Here is a 20,493-nt window from a genome sequence, read left to right on the forward strand (position 1 = left end):
TGACACGACAGAGGTCCAGTGCCGCAGGAGGTTCTGGCTTTCAAGGGAGGCCATCACAACCATCTGCCAAATGATTGGCCTGGAGATAGCCTCTAGCCGTGTAGGTGGACACCACTGCCCATGATTCTCAAGATCACTGTTGCACTTAGGATTTATGCCTCCAGATCTTTCCAGGACTCTGTGGGTGAACTTTGCAAAGTTTCATGGTCAGCTGCATGCAGATGTGTCAAGCTGGAGACTGACACACTGTTCAGCTGGGTGAGAACATTCATTCATTTCAGGATGGATCAAGTCAGCCAGGCTGAGCGGGCCAGATGCTTGGCTGCCTCTCTGGAAGAATGCACTGCTCAGAGTTCTGATAAGCTATAGAGAATAGAATATCCTAAATTGATCCTTAGGCAATTCTGAGTTAGCAGAGTAAGATGCTCTGTCGAAGAGTTGGTGCAAACTCAAATGGACCAAATGGCTTCCTCCTGGTGAAGAGGATGTCAAGAACATCAATGACTTTGACAAGTTGACTGGATAAGCAAATACTTGGTAGATGCTGAACAACACAGATAAATGTGAAGTTATTCATTTCATATGAACAAACAGAATGGTAGAGTATTATTTAAATAGTGACAGATTGAAAAATGTTGACGTACAAAGGGACCTGTATTCATTGGAATTTAAAAAAATGAGCTGGGCTACATTGAAATGTCTAAAATTTGGACAGGGCTGGACAGACCGTATGCAGGGATGTTCTTTCCTCTGGCTGGAGGATTTCGAATGTCGAGTCCCAGTCCCAGAGTACAGGATAGTCCATTTAAGATTGAGATGATGAGAAACTCCTTCATTCAGGAGGGTGTGAACCTATGGAATTATCAACCACAGAAAGCTGTGGAGGCTATATCACTTCTTTAAGGAGAAAGCAGATAGATTTCTGGACCCTAAAAGATGTCAAAGGGTATGGTGAGAGCGCTGGAGTATGGCATTAAGATAGAGGATCAGCCATGATCATGTTGAATTATGGAGCAAGCTTGAAAGGCTGAATGACCTCCTCCTGCTCTGTTTTCTATGTTTCTAATTGTGACCAAATAAAAGTTTAAGTTAAGCACGACATAAGCTTATGCTGATTGAACGAAATATTTTTACCCCAGAGCTGGCACTTACTAGCTTTTTAAAAAAAGATCTCGCTGCTATCAATTGTTTCAAATAGTAATTGTGCTTCTAAGAACAATCAGAACTTAAGAGCTTTTCATTTTAGACTAAACATTTTTAATTATAGTTTCATTATTTTCCATCTTGCAGCTTCCCAACTACAGACAGCATCTTCCTGATGCTGGATAACAAGAGATGGCGTGTATCATGTCATAATAGTTTCCCAGCTGAAAAATAAATTTCACTTTTTTGTTTCTTCATGCAGTTAAGTGGGGCAACAGCAACTTACACCTCAGTAATGCTAATTACCTACAAAGGATGGATACGGAATGGAATTGAGCAGGATGGAATGAAAAAGAGAATAAGGAGGGGGATATGTATGTATGAAGACAGAGATTTGTAAAGGCAAGGACGGAGATGCACGTAGCGATAGTGAGGGAACTCCAGAGGATAGGGGCAAGATGGCTGAAGGAGTAGAATCAGAGGGTGTAGAGGACCACAGGGCTGGTTGAAATCATGGAGTTTGGGGAATCCAGAAGGGAATTGTTGGTAATAAAGAGAATCTTGAAATTTATTCACTGGGATCCAGGAAGCCAGTGGCGCTTGGTGAAGGCAAGAGCAATGGGGGCATGGATAGAAAGTGAATTTGCAACTTGATGCAGTGCTTAGTTTGAGTGCACGTGACTTTTTCTGAGGGACTTTGAAAAGAAATGGCAGATCACATCGTCTTCAGATGATAAAGCCAGCAGTCTTAATTATATCACTTGTGGAAGTTATATAAATAAGCAGAATAAAGCTCATGATTAAATTAACCAATGATCTTTTCCCCATGTCTCATACCTTGATGCAAGAGCTGAAGCCTATAGACTGGAGGCAGAGATGTCAGGAGACATGTATGCAAGCGCATGGCAAGCAAATAACGTAAACCACATTCATCCAGCGTCTCACCTCCTACAAAAAAAGGACAAAAAAAATCAAGGAACATTCACGTTTGCCAACAAATAGGACAAACAAACAAACACAAAATGCTTACACTCTGTCTGCAATTACATTAGCTTTTACTGCATTTACTCCTAGCATCAGAATTATAAATATTTTAGAATGGTGCCCACATTTGTGCAATTGTACAGCTGTTTAATGTGAATACAATTTCACCAGTGTTAACATTTGTACTATTTAGACATAATTCTATTAGTTGCATGCAGGTAAAGATGGTTAAAATTAATGCTACAGTCAACATTATAAGTATGTAACATTGATTATATTCAAGGTTAAAGGAAGAGAAATTGAACAGTGCACACCCAAATGTCACAAGGTGGGACAGAAAAGCAATTCTCATATTGAGGGCTGCAATAAAAATAATTTACATTAGGTACAAATTTAAAAACTTGTAAATTTTATAGCCATTCCTTAGATTACTGGTGTGTTTTATTTTGAAAGAACAGCATCCCTCAAAACATTTTCCTCACCCAAATAAAAGAGAAAATTCTTTTTCATCAAATTAGGGAATATTGATTACTTGACCTAGCAGGGATTTTCAATTAAAACCTAAATGTATTACCAATATAAGCTTCAGTTCAGAATATGTCATTTTTAATGTGAAAGATCCAATTTCTTTCTGTCACCTTAACAGAGAGGTAGATTAATACCAGGAGGAATTGATACATTGGATTTTATTGAATTGGTGAGCTCATCCTGAAATTAAATGAGCCAGGCAATGAAACTGTTATCCATACCAATTTGGCACAAAAGTTAATTTTCATTTAGTTTAGGCATTTCTAGAAGGTGATAACCCAAAATGTTGGCAAAAAGCATTTTAACTAGGATTGGTCATTTAGGGAATCCCACATCATGAACCCTGGGCAATTTTAATTCCTGGACTCAGTTTGCATACACTCTTACACTGACATGAGCCCGAAACTTTTGGGAGGGGGTGGGCAGTGTTGCTGGTTGTGTGGCTGGGTAGGGTGGTGAAGTCATTGCTGGAAAAGTTCAGGTTTGAGGGGAGGGAGCAAATCCATGATCATGGGAAGCACTCTTGATCCTCCTGCCCCACAAGGAATCTTTAATAATTTCAAGCAGAATAAATTACTTTCCAATGATTTCAACAGAAAGTAAAACTGGATGGGTGTAAAACAGGCAACTGATGAGATTCCGACCAACCAGGTTAGATAAAGAATTTTCTCTTTAAACTCATCAGAAAATGACATTAACTATATTTGATATACCAAAATTTAACAGTCCAGAATGACTTATTAAACAAGGTACCAATCATCTTATGAATTATGATCATTAGTTTTTGCACTTCTTAAACAAATCCAACGTGGTGCTCATCAAGTTAAATTATTTGTAAATTCCCACTTCCTTTGCTGTTGTACAAATATTTAGGATTATTCTAATACTATTCAAGATCACATCCTGATTTAGAAAATATTTTAACAAAATTAGTATATACATACCAGAGTAGTTTTTGTCCCTATTTTCATCAACTTCTGTGCTTGTGGTAGCCACTGTGTCAGCCAAAGCTACAAGGAACATCTGTTCTAGTCGGGTAAGCCCTGGCAAACTTGAGTGCATCAGGTGACTGGAGAGCACACGTGCATGTTCTGGCCCAAAGTATGTTGGTCCATATTGAGACAAATTAATGACTTTCGATCTAGATTCTTTCTTTTCGATTACAAAGTCAACAAAGTCATCTGTGGTTACACTTGGAGACTGAAACAAATCAGCATACTGATCATCCATTTCCTTTTTACTTCGAGTCCGTGAACCTTTGACTACCTTAGGCGTTTCATCAATTTTGTAGGATGCATCCTGATCTGCCGACAGCAATGCGTAAAGTGGCAGTGGCGGAATTGAGTCTATCTCAGTATAATCACGCGTGCCTTCTCTTCCTGCTATGATTGTATCCTTCCCTGTACTTCCACTCACGCTGATGGTTCGCGAAAGGTGACGTCTAGGCCCTCCTCCCTCTCCTGGGTCTTTATCCCTAAAAATTGCAACTTCTCCAGCAATACATTTAACTAAATGTGAAAGAATTGCTTTAGCTCTGCGCACCTTGCCCAAATCCATAAGCTCCAAAAGCTGCGTGGGGTGATACTGAGGAAGAGTAGGAGAAAGAATGTGAGCAGCTTCAAACAATCCACCATCTTGGACCATTCCTGGAACTGCAAATACATCGTCTCCAGTGGTTGCGTCAACAACACTGTGCCGCTTTGAAATAATTTTACCCTCAAATGGGGAAGCATCAGCTAAATCTTCAAAAGATGACAAGCTCCCACCGTCAGTGTCATTTAATGGTTTTGTAGAATGTTTCCACTGTGCATACACATGCATTTCACAGTCCATCCCAATTACCAGGATCCCATCCCTAACCCAGGAGAGAGAAACTGGAAGTGAAGGAGTTCCATCAACTGAAGATACCAAATCCACACATCTCAATAATACCCATTTTGATCTGGTTCCTTGTTTAATGCTTCCCCCTAGTGGCAAAGTAATAACAGCTAGTCCATCTTTGTTACTGCCTTGTTCAGTTACAATCCCAGACAATCTTCCATACATGAGAATTTTGGAACCGACTCCCACAGTAAGCACATGAGAGCCATCTTCTTTTGATACCCAGTCCAAGTGCACTAAATGTTTTATGTTTGATGTCATATGGTTGCCTTTAAGGTAAAGGTCTGATTTATTATACACAAATAAATTGCTATCCACACTAACCCGAGAGTCCAGGACACCTCCAACCTTCCCTATACCATCTAAGTGAACGGTCTGTTCCAACACCCACTCAGATCCTCCAGTTGATTCACACTCAAATATGGAGACATGCATTGTGAACTCTTTTGACGTAATGCCATTGGGCTGTACAGGCTCTTTGTAGGCTACAGCCAACCGTCCCGTGTATGAACAGCTCACAGCCACTGGTCGCCCACTAACACTCACTGCACTGTTACTCTGTTCTCCTTCATCATTCATCAAAGGCCAGGTTTCCCACCGATAAGCATGTACCTTCTCTACATTTTCAGAGTTTGAATTTTTATCCACAGTACATCGCCAAAATCTCACTTTGCCATCAGAGCACGAAGTCACTATTAAATATGGTGCAAGGCAGACTGGATAGATTGAAGATGAACTCAAGTGACCTAAAAGAAAAGGGAACTATTATAACAGTGAAACATTAGAGATTAAATCTGTTTTTTTTAGAAAATGATCCCTGATCTAGGCCTAAGGTTTTTTTAAAGTTTATTTATTTGTTACAAGTAGGCTTACATTAATACTGCAATGAAGTTACGGTGAAAATCCCCTAGCTGCCACATTTCGGCGCCTGTTCGGGTACACTGTGGGAGAATTTAGCATGGCCAATGTACCTAACCAGCATGTCTTTTGTACTGTGGGGGGAAACCAGAGCACCCAGAGGAAAACCACGCAAACACGGGGACAACATGCAGACGCTGCACAGACAGCAACCTACGCCGGGAATTGAACCCAGATCGTTGACGCTGAGAGGCAGCAGCGCTAATCACTGTGCCACCATGCTGCCCTCTAGTCTGGGTCTAGTATGTTTATGATGTGGAGAAGCCAGCGTTGGACTGGGGTAAACACAGTAAGAAATCTCACAACACCAGGTTAAAGTCCAACAGGTTTATTTGGCACTAGCTTTTGGAGTCTCAGGCTCCTTTGTCAGGTGAGTGAGGACTTGTGTTCACAAACAGGTCATATACAGATACAAACTCAATTTACAAGATAATGGTTGGAATGCGAGTCTTGACAAATAATCAAGTCTTAAAGGTACAGACAGTGCGAGTGGAAAAGGGCCAAGCACAGGTTAATGAGATATGTATTGTCTCCAGCCAGGACAATTAGTGAGATCTTTGTCCCGAGTCATAGTACACTGGGGAGACCATACAAATGCTACAACAAAAAAATGAATGAACATTACCCGACAATCACCAGGCAGGAGTGTTCCCTTCCAGTCGGGAAACACTTCATCAGTCACGGGCATTCAGTCTCTGATCTTCGGGTAAGCGTTCTCCAAGGCGGCCTTCATGACACACGACAACCCAGAATTGCTGAGCAGAGACTGATAGCCAAGTTCCGCACACATGAGGACGGCCTCAACCAGGATCTTGTGTTCATGTCACACAATCTGTAACCCCAACGACTTGCCTGGGTTTGCAAAATCTCACTAATGCCCTGGCTGGAGACAATACACATCTCTTTTAACCTGCGCTTGGCCCTCTCTCCACTCACGCTGTTTGTACCTTTAAGACTTGATTACCTGTAAAGACGGCATTCCAACCACTATCTTGTAAACTGAGTTTGTGCCTTTATATGACACATTTGTGAATTTAAGTCCTCATTCACCTGGTGAAGGAGCCCGAGACACCAAAAGCTAGGGCCAAATAAACCTGTTGGACTTTAATCTGGTCGTGTGAGACTTCTTGATGTACTTAACTCAGTCCAACGCTGGCATCTCCACATCATGTTTATCACAGACAGGGTTAGGGTCTCAGTTCCTCTGGTTAAGGTATGGGGACATGGAAGTACAGTCAGAGTTGCTCCTTTTGAATACCATTTAATAGCCCTTGCTAGATGGTTCAGCTGTATGGCTCTTCATCTTATCTAGTTAGAACAACTGATATTAGTATGGCTAAGTTTTCAAATGGTCAGTGAAACAATTTTGTGTATATATACACTGTACAAAAATGTTGATAATATTCAGCAGATCTGGAAGCATCTGTATATGTAGAATCAGAGTTAGTGTTTTAGGTTAATGGCCTTTCATTAGAAACAGAAAACCAAGAGATCGAACTCTTTTTTTTTAAAAAAGAGCAGGGAAAACACAGGAGGGATGAAAGAATAAAACAGAAGGTCTGTAATAGGGTGAGAGGCAGAAGAGATTAAATGGCAAAAAGGAAGATGGTGCAAGGCAAAAGGAGACAGTAATAGTAGGACAAACTCAGAACATTGGACTTAACAGCAGGGGCAGGCCATTAAGCGTTTTGAACCTGGTCTGCCATTCAATAAGATTATAGCTAATCTCTCTGGGTCTTAAATCCATTTTCCTGTCTCCCCCATAACCCTGGACTCTTGTCAGATATAACCTCTTGTTCTGGTATCATTCTAGCAAGTCTTTTTGCACCTCCTTCAGTACGCTTATATATGTTTTCTATGCAATAAAGCCCAGAACTCCTCAATCAGTTCCAAGTTAACGCTTGAAACAATAACAAATGTAGTTAACAAAACATACAACCTCCTCTACCTTTTTAAGATGTTAGTAAAGGAATTATCCTTCCCCATGTCTGCTGTCAAACAGCTTTTCAATTGTTTCATGCTGGCTTCCACCATGCATTTCTATCACAATTAAACTTATTTAATCTCTGATTGAGTGGGGGCGGCATGGTGACAGAGTGGTTCGCACTGCTGCCTCACAGCGCCATGACCCAGGTTTGATTTCTCGGCTTGGGACTCCGTATGGTGGAGTTTGCACATTCTCCCATGTCTGCGTGCGTTTCCTCTGGCTGCTCCGGTTTCCTCTTATAGTCTGAAAGATGTGTAGGTTAGGTGGATTGGTCATGCAAAATTCTCCCTTAGCATACCTGAACAGGTTCTGGAACGTGGCAACTAGGGGATTTTCAGTTACTACATCGCGATGTGAATTATATTGCGATGATAAATAAATAAACAAAGCTTACTTTACAAAGTTAGTCTCCAAGATTATTAGAATTGTGACTTATTTATATTCCATTACTTCCAAGCTGCATCTCCAAGATAGCTGATGCTCACCACATCATCATCATCTTGGATCAACCATCATTTGCTATATTTTCCCTCCTCAAGGCAACCTCAATAGTTACTGGATCTTTTGACATCTGGCCCAACTCTCAAAACGTAACCATAACCACCCAATCTCTACCCATGTCAACCCCAACCAACCCAAGACACCTTTTCTGCAGTGCTATAGGTGTGTCCATGGCCATTGCTGGGATTGTGGTTTATGACACTACTGAGGAGCCCGATCTTGAAATCAAATTGGGTATGCATGCAAACTTACAGATTATTTGAAAGTAAAAGACTTTCTGTACATTAAATACCAGAAACAGTTACCTGCAGAAGGAGTTGCTCGGATTACTTCCACTCCCTCAGGCACATCTAACTTCTGACTGTAGACTAATTCAGAGCTAAGTATCAACTTGCTAGCAGTCTGAAGATTAGCAACTGATGCAGATCGTGGAAGAGGACTTGCAGAAACATTTGGAGATAGGCTGAAAATCTTTTCCTCTGGTACAGATATCTGATTATCTGACGTACCCACTTGTATCACATTAGTTTGGTTGTGAGGGGAAAGAAAAAGTACAGGAATTAAAAATTGTAATGTTGATTTTTTTAAACTATCAAAGATGGTTCATCCACAACCTGTGCACTTATGGGCTAACAGTGAAATGTCAGCAAAAGCATGTTAGGAAAAGAGATCAACATTGCATAAGAATAAAAACAGGAAGAACAATAAACAAAGAGGCTATCAGATTCCATAATTGGCTAGCAGCTGGTCAGACAGGAGTGTTCAAGAGGACAATGGGATCCTGATTAATTTGACTTGGTTAAACAGAAGCTTTATTCCTATTAATGAGTTTAAGTCTTAATGAGATAATAGAACATAGGCCAGATGTGTATGTCTACCATGACTCAGTGACAGCAGAACCTGGATTAAAAAAAAAAGGAACATCTGAAACATCAGTAGCATCAATCTGTGGTACAACCAATGCACAAAGAAAGGTCCTGAGTCCAGGATTTGGAGGACAATTTTGGAGTTCAAGCCGTGAGCCCGATATTTTGTTGTAACAAATACCCTGTATTTTATCAAGCATGGAGTAAAAAACAAAAGTAGTTCAACTGTTTTATGAGTAATCAGCACTCCAGCAAGTTAAGGAGTGTTCACTGACTGTTTCTTTTAGCCCTAATAAAGTTGAGTTACACAAAATATTCTGTGTAAGTGTTTCTGTGTCCACATCAGTTGATACCATATTCTGACGGCCAACAAACCCATTATCACTGGAGGCAAATGCACTACTCTGTCCAGTACTAAGCACATGGTCAAAGGTGTCTCAGGCTCAACTGGGTTGAGAATTTCATAGAGTCATAAAAATCATAAAATCTCTAAATATAATTTCAATATATCCCAATTCCAAAATATAATCTGTCCTTCAATAAAGTGATTAGTAAGCTAATTTCTGTACTATATTTGCAAATACCTACCTACACGAGGCTGTACGGATTTCAAATGGAGGTGCCACATGTGAAGAACCGAATGCCGCTTGTCTCTTTCTATCACCACAAGGTAGAACTTTTCAGAGAATGATGGTGCACGATATCCTTAAATGACAGAAGTTCAAATAACTCAAAAAGCAACCAAAATTCCCACTGCAATCAAGGAAAATATTACAATAAAATTCTGTGCCTGGCAATCATTTATGAAAATCCAGCATAAGTATAGAAGAAAGACTGAAAACAAAAGAAAGAATTCCTATTTACAAAGCGCGTTATCATTTTCTCTGTGTTCCAAAGTGTAAGTGAAGTACATTGACCGTTGTTTATGAATGGAAACATGGCAATCAATTGCATACAGCATGATCCCACAACAGCAAATATGATAAATGCTCAGTTAATGGAGGACCATTGGGAAACTGCCTGCACTTATTTTCAGTATTACCATAGGATAGTTTACATCACTTGTGAGCTTTTAAAATAGCATCCAAATATTAGCACCTCATCTATGCAATGTCCCTGCAGCGTTGCACTGATATGTTAGATTAAATCCTGGAATGCAACTGGAACCCAATTATTTGTTATATATGTGCCAGCAGGTTACAAGCCACCAGCATTTCAAGAGGTATTTCACAGAATGAGAGTCCCAGTAATGAGGGTAGAAGCCTCCACTACTTCAAAAAGGATTTCACAGGATGTTAAATCACAATTACAACATAAACAGTTGTAGACAGCCCAAAACATATAGTCATGCTAAGAAGAAATTCTTAGGTAGTAGATGATGGTACCATTCAGAGGAGACATACATATGTTAATTTTAAAACTAACAGAAGTCGAGGGGGCAGACAGCCAACCAACTATACAGAGTATCTTCAAGGGGAAACAATAATTGGCAATAGTTTTGTGGAAACAGGAGGCAGTGTCCATCTCGCAGCCGGAGGTGGAGAGTCCAGCTAACAGCCTGTAAGCCGGTGCTAGTTAGAAGACCAGAAGCAAGTGTGAAGAGTACTTTTGTGGAGGCTGTTGAAACCCATATCTTTGAACCAAGAAGAGACGTTCCCCAGAATGGCTACTCAATTACATAGCCATGGTGGTAACTATAAGCTGGCCTTTACTCAGATCTATTGGGTTGGATTTGTTTGCAAGGTGGGAAGTCCTGAAAGAGTTCAGATCTTATAAATGTACTTTGGATTAGAAAGGTAATTCCTACTTAAACAGTGTGGGTATGTTTAGTAGTCTTGTACGTAGCTGTCTTAGGTCACTTAGATCTTGTATATGTGTGTTTTTACTTTATTGTAATAAATAGTCATTAATATGTGTTATACCATGACTGGGCAGGTTACTGTTCGCATCAGATATCACATATGGCCCCTTCCTGCAAACAAAACTATACACCAACACAAGCCTGTGTTTCCAAGTTGGGACGCCCTTAGTTAACATCGGCTAGGTTCGTGGCACTCAAACTTGCAGGCAAAAAGTATTATCAAAATCCTATGTTAAATTGACTTTGCATACCTTGAGCGGGTTGCCCGAGAGAACAGTCTTGCTCTTTATTAATTTCTTCTTTCTGTGGTTTGTATCCCAAAATAAAATCTTCTTGGAATACGTGAAGTAATTGTGTGTTTGAACCACACTGTCCCAGAAATAAAGCAAGAAGTGGTGTTAGTCACATTTCTGACTAGGAAAATGGTCACTTAAAATCTGACAGTTCTTTGCAATTTAGTCTCTATGTTGTTATTCTACAGGTCCCAGAAGTCTCATGCTGGCACCCATGTCACCACAGTTTGATACAGGGCTGTACCAAGTTACAATTCATGTTATGTTACTGGTTGTGCTAAAGAAGCCTGCCTAGTAAGCAGTCTGCTCTCTCCTCACATTGAAAGCTTGTAAATTTTTTTAAATTTGGTTTTGCACTGAAATGAAGTTGATTTACATCCAGTATGAAGCCAAACAGGCAGCATGGTGGCACAGTGATTAGCACTGCTGCCTCACAGCACCAGGGATTCAGGTTCGATTCCTGGCTTGGGTCACTATGTGTGTGGAGTTTGCACGTTCTCCCTGGTTTCCTCCGGGTGCTTTGGTTTCTTCCCACAGTTCAAAAGATGAGCTGATTAGGTGCATTGGCCACACTAAATTCTCCCTCAGTGTGCCCGAACATGCACCAGAGTGTGGCGGTTGGGGGAATTTTCACAATAACTTCATTGCAGTGTTAATGTAAGACGACTTGTAACACTAATAAACTTTAAAACTCAAATGGTGAGAAGTGCCTGGAGGTGATTTCATGCTTCTTGCCCTAAGTGGGTCCCAGAGTAAGTTTAGTGATCTGATTTTGGAGTTCTGAAAATATAACAATGACTGTACTTCAAAAGAAACTCACTGGTTAGAACGTACTTTGGATTGTCCAAACAGTATGGCATGGCACAAAATCAATAATGCACTTTTTAAATAGAAAACAAAAGTTAGAAAAGAACATAGCAGCATGTCAAGAAAAGAAGCAAATGGCCAGAAAAATGGCATTCACAGCCCCTAATGATTTTGCGGGTATTGTCTGAAAAGTGATACATTTTACCACGGTAAAATTTACATTTTCATCTGTCAGAATCATATTACAATGTTCAGCAATTATCTAAGCCAAAGGCATTTCCACTAAAGGTATCTATAATAACTTGATTATTGCTGCAGATGTAACTTCAGCCACTGAAATCTAGAAATTAGAGGATATTACGAGGCTTCACGATGATTTAGGCAAGTTGACCTAGTGGACAAATATATTACAGATGCAGTACACATGCATAAATGTGGAGTTATCCACTTCAACAGGACAAAACAGAATGGCAGAATACTATTTAAATGGTGACAGATTGAAAAACGTTGATGTACCAAGGGATCTGGGTGTTCTAGTACTCCAGTCACTGAAATCAAACATACAGGTACAGCTAGCAATAAGGAAGACAATGGTATGTCGGTCTTCATTGCAAGAGGACTTGAGTACAGGAGTAAGGTTGTCTTACTGCAGCAGTACAAGGTCCTAGTGAGTGCAGTGAGCAGTTCTGACCTCTCATATCCAAGATAGGATATAGGCCATAGAGTGCAGCAAAGATTCACCTGACCTGGATAGCTGGATTGCCATAAGATGAGAGATTGGGTCGACTGAGCCTGTATCTGTTGGAATTTAGAAGAATGAAGGAGGTCTGGTTGAAACATATAAAATTCAGGCTAGATACAGGGATGTTGTTTCCTTTAGCTGGAGGTTCTAGAACATTGAGTCACAGCCTCTGGACATTTAGGACTGAGATGAGGAGAAACTCCTTCATTCAAGAGGGCTGTGAAGCAATGGAATGCTCTACCACAGAATGCTGTGGAGGTCAAATCACTAAATTACGTTTAAGAAAGAAACTGATCAATTTATAGACTCTAAGGGTGTCAAGGCATATGGGGAGAATTGGCAAATGGCACTGAGATAGAAGATTAGCCATAATCATATTGAATGGTACAGCAGGCTTCTATGAATACTATGAACACATACTCACTAAGAAAATTTAGCTAGATTTTATAATAATTCATAGTCAACAGCTGGAAAATTTTCAATGGCTGAAAGATTTACAGCTCATTACCCTGGGATTTGACTTTAACTTGCCTCTTGAACTTATGTTGCTTGAAGTATTGTCCCACTGATGTTATGGTTTAATTTCCAGACATGTTTTCAACATGATTATCAAAGAGTTATGAAAGAATGAAAATATTGTAATTCTAATGTTAAAATGCGAGGATTTTTAAAATTGGTATTAAAGGTTTCTTAAAATTGTATATGGAGAAAGAATGACTACAATGATTTTAACTACAATAATGACAATATTAGTTTAAAAAAGCATTTATGTAACAGAGTTAAGCATGCTGGGATTTTTGATCAAAGTGTAATTAAAAACAGATGCAAGTGGTAGAGTTGCTGTGAGCCATGACCTGGTCTGGGCGTAGTGATCTGAAGCTTCCTATGTTGACCAAATATGGAGAATTGTTTAGCTGGAGTTAAGACTGTATGGCACCAAGGTTCATGGGTTCTATGTGAGCTACACGCTATCTGAACAAATCATTATGGAGTCATTTACAAGTAATTCCATCGGCCGTTCGAACAATGTGATCAGTTTCTGGTTACATCATTGACCGGGTGCCAGAGAATCTTCTGGAAAGTTGAAACAATTTGTGGATAAAAGACATGTTCCAATCCTTGGTCTCCAGTGATTACTTCAGAGATCAACCATCGCAAGACAAAGTGCCCCGAAGAATACCTTCAGAGGCCATGAGGATAGATTCTACATCGGGAATGGACCTGGCCATTTTGTTCTAAACCAGGTAGTATCTATTTTCAGTTAAAGAATTGGAGTTAACATTCAGTTAAAGAGCTAATGTTCAGCAAGGAGATATAAAGTTAAAGTTCAGTAGAAGAGTTAAAGTATAGCAACTGTTGTAAGTTTAAGTTCAATACCTAAAGTGTTAAATAAAGGAAGATTGTTAAGAGAATTAAGAGTCGAATCATGTCCTTGTTTGTCACATTAAACTGGAATGCTTGAAAGAGGTTGAATTAGTAGCTGAATAAATAAAATAAACTATAAATATCCCTCACTTAGCACTCAATGTGTTCCTAAAAATGGTGTGGTAAACGAAAATGTGTTAATTGAAAATCACTTCCCCATTCTAGAGCATGCAATAGGATGGGTTACATTCCTGATAAATAATTTTTAGATTAAAATCCTATTTGCTGCCTTGAATCTAACTGGCCCAAAATCTCTCTTACTAGCTTAGCAGTCTTACTAACCTACCTCCTGCTCATTGCTTTCTGCCATCCACTCCCTTCAACTCGCCACTTCCCTCCCTTGACCTCCTCACTCCTTCACCCAAGGCGGGCAGTGAGAGGGTCAAGGCTGAGCTGATGTGTGGGATGAAGTGAGTGGGAGGGGATAAGTGAAGCAGCAAGTAAGAAGTGGGTAAGGGAGAAGGGAAGCAAGCAAGCAGGAGGGTACAAGAGGAGTTGGGGACAGGAAGGAGTTCAGCAGGGGGGAATGAGAGGGTCAGAAGAGATGGCGAGTCTGAGGAAGCAAGAAGGTCAGAAGAGGTGGCAAGCAGGAGGGTGCAAAAGGGTCTGGAAAGGTGGCAAGCAAAGCAACAGAGTTTAAAACAGACAGAGCATATGCGTAAATGCATGAAAATAAGAATGAATGCACTATCATTTCTGTTATTTACAAACCATGCTATTAAAACATGCTTTAAAATGGGGGATACCTGTCTTAGGTCTGGGATTAATTTTAAGCTTGTTTTCACCAATTCCAAAAATCAAAACCTGGGGTTGCAACAGGCTAGTAGGAAGAGCAACGCGAGTAAAATATACAGTAAAATTCCACAACAGTCCAAACATATCTAACCTGAGCTGTTATTACATCCAGTTCAATAATGCAACCAGGTCGAGCTGTTGATTGCTGGCTTACTATGTTGAACACTTCTCCAACGAATTTCTACGAGACATAAAAATATTAAATATAACAATTGAAAAGACAAATTATACAAATGTGAGAAAAGTGATTCCATAATGCCTCATTAATTTTGGCTTCAATATTGGTAAATATGTAACTGAAACAATCTATTTGCTCATCTCAATTCAGCAACTTGGAACAATGTGGCTGTGAAATTTCTAGACTTAGGAGGTAAACAAAGTTGTAAGCTGGGCAGGAGACTAGAATTTTGGGCATGTCTCAAGTCCAGCACATTAGTTTTTTTTTTAAATGGGAGGGGACAAATGTCATAAATATGGGAACAACATCCTCACCCTAACAGTTTCAATCTAAGCGCCATATAGAGAATGATGGAAATGTACTTACAACATAAGGTGAGAATTTGAAACCTAGCGCTGGCTTCCCAATGGCAGTTGATCACAGAACATTGGGAAAGTAATGCAATAGAAATTGGCACTATCCTTCTGTAATTTGGTTCTTTTGCCTAAACTGGTGGCCTCTCCCTCCTGATAAAGCGGTGGAATGAAATTCCAATATTCGTGACCTTCTGTAGGGCAGACACCCAAGAGACAATATAGAGGATGCTGGCACCCAACTCTGCATCACAGATGATCCATTCTGTAGTGGGAGAAAGGGGCTTAGGGAATTTTAGGCTCTAAACTCTTTTGAAAAAGCGATATGACTAATTCTATTGGATCAGACAGCATATGTGAAGAGAGAAACAGTTAACATTTTGGGTCAATAACCCTTTGTCAACAGGAGTCGTTCATAATCAGTACACAAAATAGTGTACATTGCCAATTGTGCTGCAATATTATTTCACATCATTAACCTGAAGTGTTAACTCTGTTCCTCTCTGGGTATGAGTGCAGCTGAACATCAAAGTTGGTACAGTGAAACAGCCTTCATTAGGCATTTGCAAAACTAATAATTGTAATGGCTCCTCAAAGAATAGGAGTTCCAACGTGAAAGTTAATGTTGGGAGTTCTTCTAGCCAGGACCACATGGATGCAAGAGATTAAAAAAAAATCAGGTGCAAATAGAACTAGCTGATTAACAAAAGAACACACTATAAAGTACACAAATAATGAAACCAATACTTAAGAAGGGCAAGACAGATTAGAGAGTGGCTATATATAGTGTGAATGTGAACTTTACTCAGTAGCAACACATAATGACCAGAATCATTCCAAAATGAATTAGTGTCAAATAAATTATGTGGCATGAAAATATTAAAATGCACATTCAGTCCACATGTTGCTGAAATGCTCTTTCATATCATGATTATTCTAAGCTCTACTCATTAACATCCCATTTTCTACCCTCCATAAACTTCAGCTCACATTAAACTCCATTGCCTGTATTCCATCCCACACCATATTGCATTCAGCCAACGATGTCCTTGCTGAAATTCTTATTGTGCTTAAATCTCTTCACAGCCTGACCATCCCGATCTCCAAATCGTCCTCCAGCTCTACGACTCCCACCCCAAACTCTCCACTTCTCTGATTCTTTTCCCCTCTTCCTCTCCTTGCCCACCATTGGCAGTCATACCTTCAGCCATTTAGGTCCAATAGTGAAATTCTCCTTATAAACTGCTTTGCTTCTGCACCTTCCTCTAAGACTCTTCAAACAAGCCACCTCTTTCATTAAGTATTTCGTCTTCCTGTCTAATCCCCATCTATATGAAATTTAATTTTAGTGTGTTTGAAGTTACTAAGAACATTTTATAACGATGATACAATTCTTAGTTTGTATAGCCGTTAACCTACCGAGATTTCAGGATCGGAAAGTTCATCCAGAAGTTTCCTAGCATCAACCACAGCCTGATAAAGCCTGAGATTTTGACCATCAGAAGCAACAAAACAAGCACTGGCAGAGTTGCAGTAGGTCCCTAAAAATTGAAGTGAAGTATAATCAATTACATTCACTTCACAAGCTTGTAGTAAAACTTAATTTTAATAGTCAAACATATTAAATAATGTAACAATTTAACAGTTAACTTTATAATGTTTGTTCTTGTATATTTGAAGAAATTTGTATAAAAAATAGCAGTCCTTTTACTAAAGTAGGGCGAGTTGGTACAATAACTCTTTTTAAGCTTTGCACAACCAAATTTAATCCAATATTTTCAAAGCTACAACTTTGAACATTCTTTTACATACAAAATTCAGTAACTTAGTCAAGATAAAAAACACCTACTCAGACTGCAAGTGATAAATTTCTTGTTCAGTATGCTACCAAATCACTCAGATACAACCACTGTGGTTCATGTGACACTATAAATTTGTTCAGAACACCTTATATATTCCGGTCTCAAGGTTCAAAAATATTCTGGAAGGCAACCCTGATCCTGGGTCTGGGGCATGATTTTGAACCGAAATGTCACTTAATAAGTAATAGATGACATAGCAGAAGTCTGGTTCAAATCTAGGATTCAATACTATTTTAACAGATCTACTTGCAAGAGGGCTGACATACTTACAGCAATATTGTGAGCCATTTTAAGGCAATCTGCACAAAACAATGAACATTAAATCAACCAGGAAATAATTTATAACTTAGCAGTACTATATTTGAAACAGACATTTTGGCTCTAATAAATTAGATAGGTTGGGCCACTTTGTCTTTTCATCTCTAGACTCCAGATTTGAATGCAACTCAGGTTAATGGACTTGCATCTTCTGATTTTTAAAAAATTCTTTCAGGGCATGTGGCCGTAGCTGGCTAGGACAGAATTTGTTGCCTATTCCTAACTCCCTTTCAAAAGTGGCAGTAAGCTACTGCCTTGAACCACTGCAGTCCATGTAGTGTAGATACATCCATAATGCTGTTAAGTACCAAGTTCCAGGATTTTAACCCAGTAACAGTAAAGGACTAGTGATATAGCTCCAAGTCAGGATGGTGTACGGCTTGGACGGAAATCTGCAGATGGTGTTTCCTTGCATCTACTGGTTTTATCCTTCTAGGTATTGGACGTTGTGGGTTTGGAAGGTGCTGTAGGAGGCTTTATGAGTTTTTAAGCGCATATGATATATCGTACATGCTGCTGTCACTTTCTGTCGGTGGTGGTGGAAGTAAATGTTTACGGTGGTGGATGTGTTGCTGATCAAGTGGGCTGCATTGACCTAGATGGTATCAAGCCTCTCAAAATGTCGTTGGAGCTTCACTCAACCAGGGAAGAGGAGAGTATTCCAGCACACTCCTGACTTGTGTCTTGTAGATATTGGACAAGAAGCCTCAAAATTTGCAGCTTCTAACCTGATACAAGGAGGGAACCGAGTGTAGGGTGTCGAAATTTGCTGATGACACCAAGATTGGGGGAAAGGCAAATTGTGCGGAGGGTGTGGAGAGTCTGCAGAAGGATCTAGATAGGCTGGGCGAATGGGCCAGGAAATGGCAAATGGAATACGTATAAGATGATGAATGGGATGGATAGGATAGAGGTGGAAAGACTCTTCCCGCTCAAAAAAGACAGTAGGACTAGGGGGCACAGCCTCAAGATAAAGGGGGGGCGGTTCAGAAAGGAGTTGAGGAGGAACTTCTTCACTCAAAGGGTGGTGAATCTCTGGAATTCTCTGCCCGTTGAAGTGGTGGAGGCTGCCTCGCTAAATATTTTTAAGAAGCGGGTTGATGGGTTTTTGATAAGAGAGGGGATTAAGGGTTATGGGGAGAGGGCGGGAAAGTGGAACTGAGCCACGACAGATCAGCCATGATCTTATTGAATGGCGGGGCAGGCTCGAAGGGCCAGATGGCCTACTCCTGCTCCTATTTCTTATGTTCTTATGTTCTTATGTTCTTATTTGGCTTGTTCAGTTCAATTTCTGGTCAATGTTATCTCCCAGGATGTTGATAGCGGGAAAGTCAGTGATGGTAACTTCATTGAATATCAAGGGAGGACGGGTAGAATTTCCCTTGTTGGAAATGGGCATTGGTGAGGTGTAAATAGTACTTGTCACTTAACAGCACAAGCCTGAATATACTACCTAGGTCTGGATTGTTGTTACAGTGTCAGAGGAGTTGAAAATAGTACTGAATATTGTGCAATCAGCAGCAAACATCCTCATTTATGATCTATGACCTTGTGCTGGAGGGAAAATCACTCATGAAGTAGCTGAAGATGATTGATTCTGGATAGTACCAGACTGAGATGACTGTTCGCCATCACAACCATCTTCATTTGTGCTCAATTTGACTCCAACCAGTGGAGAGTTTCCCTCCTGACTCCCTTTGAGTCAAGTTTGGATAGGGCTCTTTGATGCCACATTTGGTCAAATGTTGTCTTGATGTCAAGGGCAGTGATTCCCACCTCAAGTTCAGCTCTTTTGCCTATGTTTGGACCAAGGCTGTAATGAAGTCAGGAGGCAAGTGGACATGGTGGAATCCAAAAATGAGCTCCAAAGAGGAGGTCATTGCTGTGCTAAGTGCTGTTTGAAAGCACGGTCGACGACACCTTTCACTTTGCTAATGATCAAGTAGACTGATGGCACAGTAACTGGCAGAGTTGGATTTGTCCTACTCTGAATAAGACTAATCTGGGCACTTTTACATACTGTTGGAAGATGCAATGATTTTTTGAAATAATTCCTTTAGGCGATATGTATGACTGGCTTAGCCAGCATGTATTGCACGTCCTAATTGCCCTTGAGAAAAAGTGCGATGAACTGCCTTCTTGAATCGCTGCAGTTCCTGAGGCGTAGGTACAGCCAAAGTTAGGGAGTTCCAGGGTTTTGATCCCAACAACATTGAAGGAACAGTGATATAATTCCAAAATCAGAATAGTGAGTGATTTGAAGGGGAACATCCAGGTGCTGGTGTTCCCAAGTATCTGCTACCCATGTTCTTCTTAGATAGTAACACTCATGGATTTGGAAGTTGCTGCCATAGAAATATTGGTGAGTTCCTGCAGTATATCATCTTGAATACGGTACACACTGCTGCTCCATTGGTAGTGGAGGGATTGAACGTTTGTGGAAGGTGTAGTAAACAAGCCAGTTGTGTTGTCTTGGATGATGTTGAGCTTCTTGAATGTTGTTGGACTGCACTCATCCAGCAAGTGGAGAGTATTCCATTACACTCCTGACTCATGCCTTTTGGTGGTGGACAGGCTTTGGAGAATGAGGTGGTAAGTTTGTCACAGAATTCCTAGCTTTTAGCCTGCTCTTGTAGCCACAGGATTCATATAGTTGGTCCAGTTCAATTTCTGATCCCCAGCCTGTTGATAGTGGGGAATTCAGCAATGGTAATGTCATTGTGAGGATTCAGGAATGGTAATTGGCTAGTGAAGCAGCTAGTTGTGGAGCACAAGTTTTCAATATTATTGCCAGAATGTTGTCGGAGCTCATGGTCTTTGCAGTATCCAGTACCTTCAGCTATTTTTCATGAAGTAAATAGAATTAGCTGAAGACTGCCATCAGCGATGCTCAGCACTGTGGAAGGGAGGATAAGATTGGTGATCCACTTCTGGTTAAAGATAGTTTTGCATTGATGAGCTGGGCTGCCCCATTATTGAGGATGGGGATTTTGTGAAGCCGTCTTCTGCTGTTAGTTGTTTAATTGTCCATCGCCATTCACGACTGGATGC

At 40.2% G+C, this 20,493-nt stretch overlaps 1 protein-coding gene across 4 annotated transcripts in view; it reads right to left on the reverse strand.

Moving 5' to 3' along the window:
• dmxl2 (Dmx-like 2) overlaps window positions 1-20,493 on the reverse strand; it is a 163,605-nt gene that overhangs the window by 87,788 nt on the left and 55,324 nt on the right. For all 4 annotated transcript variants that reach the window (XM_080213997.1, XM_080213999.1, XM_080213996.1 and 1 more), the window contains exons 13-19: window positions 16,682-16,803; window positions 14,823-14,912; window positions 10,921-11,038; window positions 9,397-9,513; window positions 8,248-8,454; window positions 3,600-5,282; window positions 1,981-2,091 (exon numbers count right to left, since the gene is read on the reverse strand). In XM_080213997.1, the coding sequence (XP_080070123.1) occupies window positions 1,981-2,091; window positions 3,600-5,282; window positions 8,248-8,454; window positions 9,397-9,513; window positions 10,921-11,038; window positions 14,823-14,912; window positions 16,682-16,803 (2,448 nt within the window). The remainder of the gene's footprint in view (window positions 1-1,980; window positions 2,092-3,599; window positions 5,283-8,247; window positions 8,455-9,396; window positions 9,514-10,920; window positions 11,039-14,822; window positions 14,913-16,681; window positions 16,804-20,493) is intronic.

This window comes from Carcharhinus amblyrhynchos, chromosome 28, assembly GCF_965287045.1.
Source record: "Carcharhinus amblyrhynchos chromosome 28, sCarAmb.v2.hapA, whole genome shotgun sequence".
In the NCBI taxonomy this organism is placed as follows: Eukaryota; Metazoa; Chordata; class Chondrichthyes; order Carcharhiniformes; family Carcharhinidae; genus Carcharhinus; species Carcharhinus amblyrhynchos.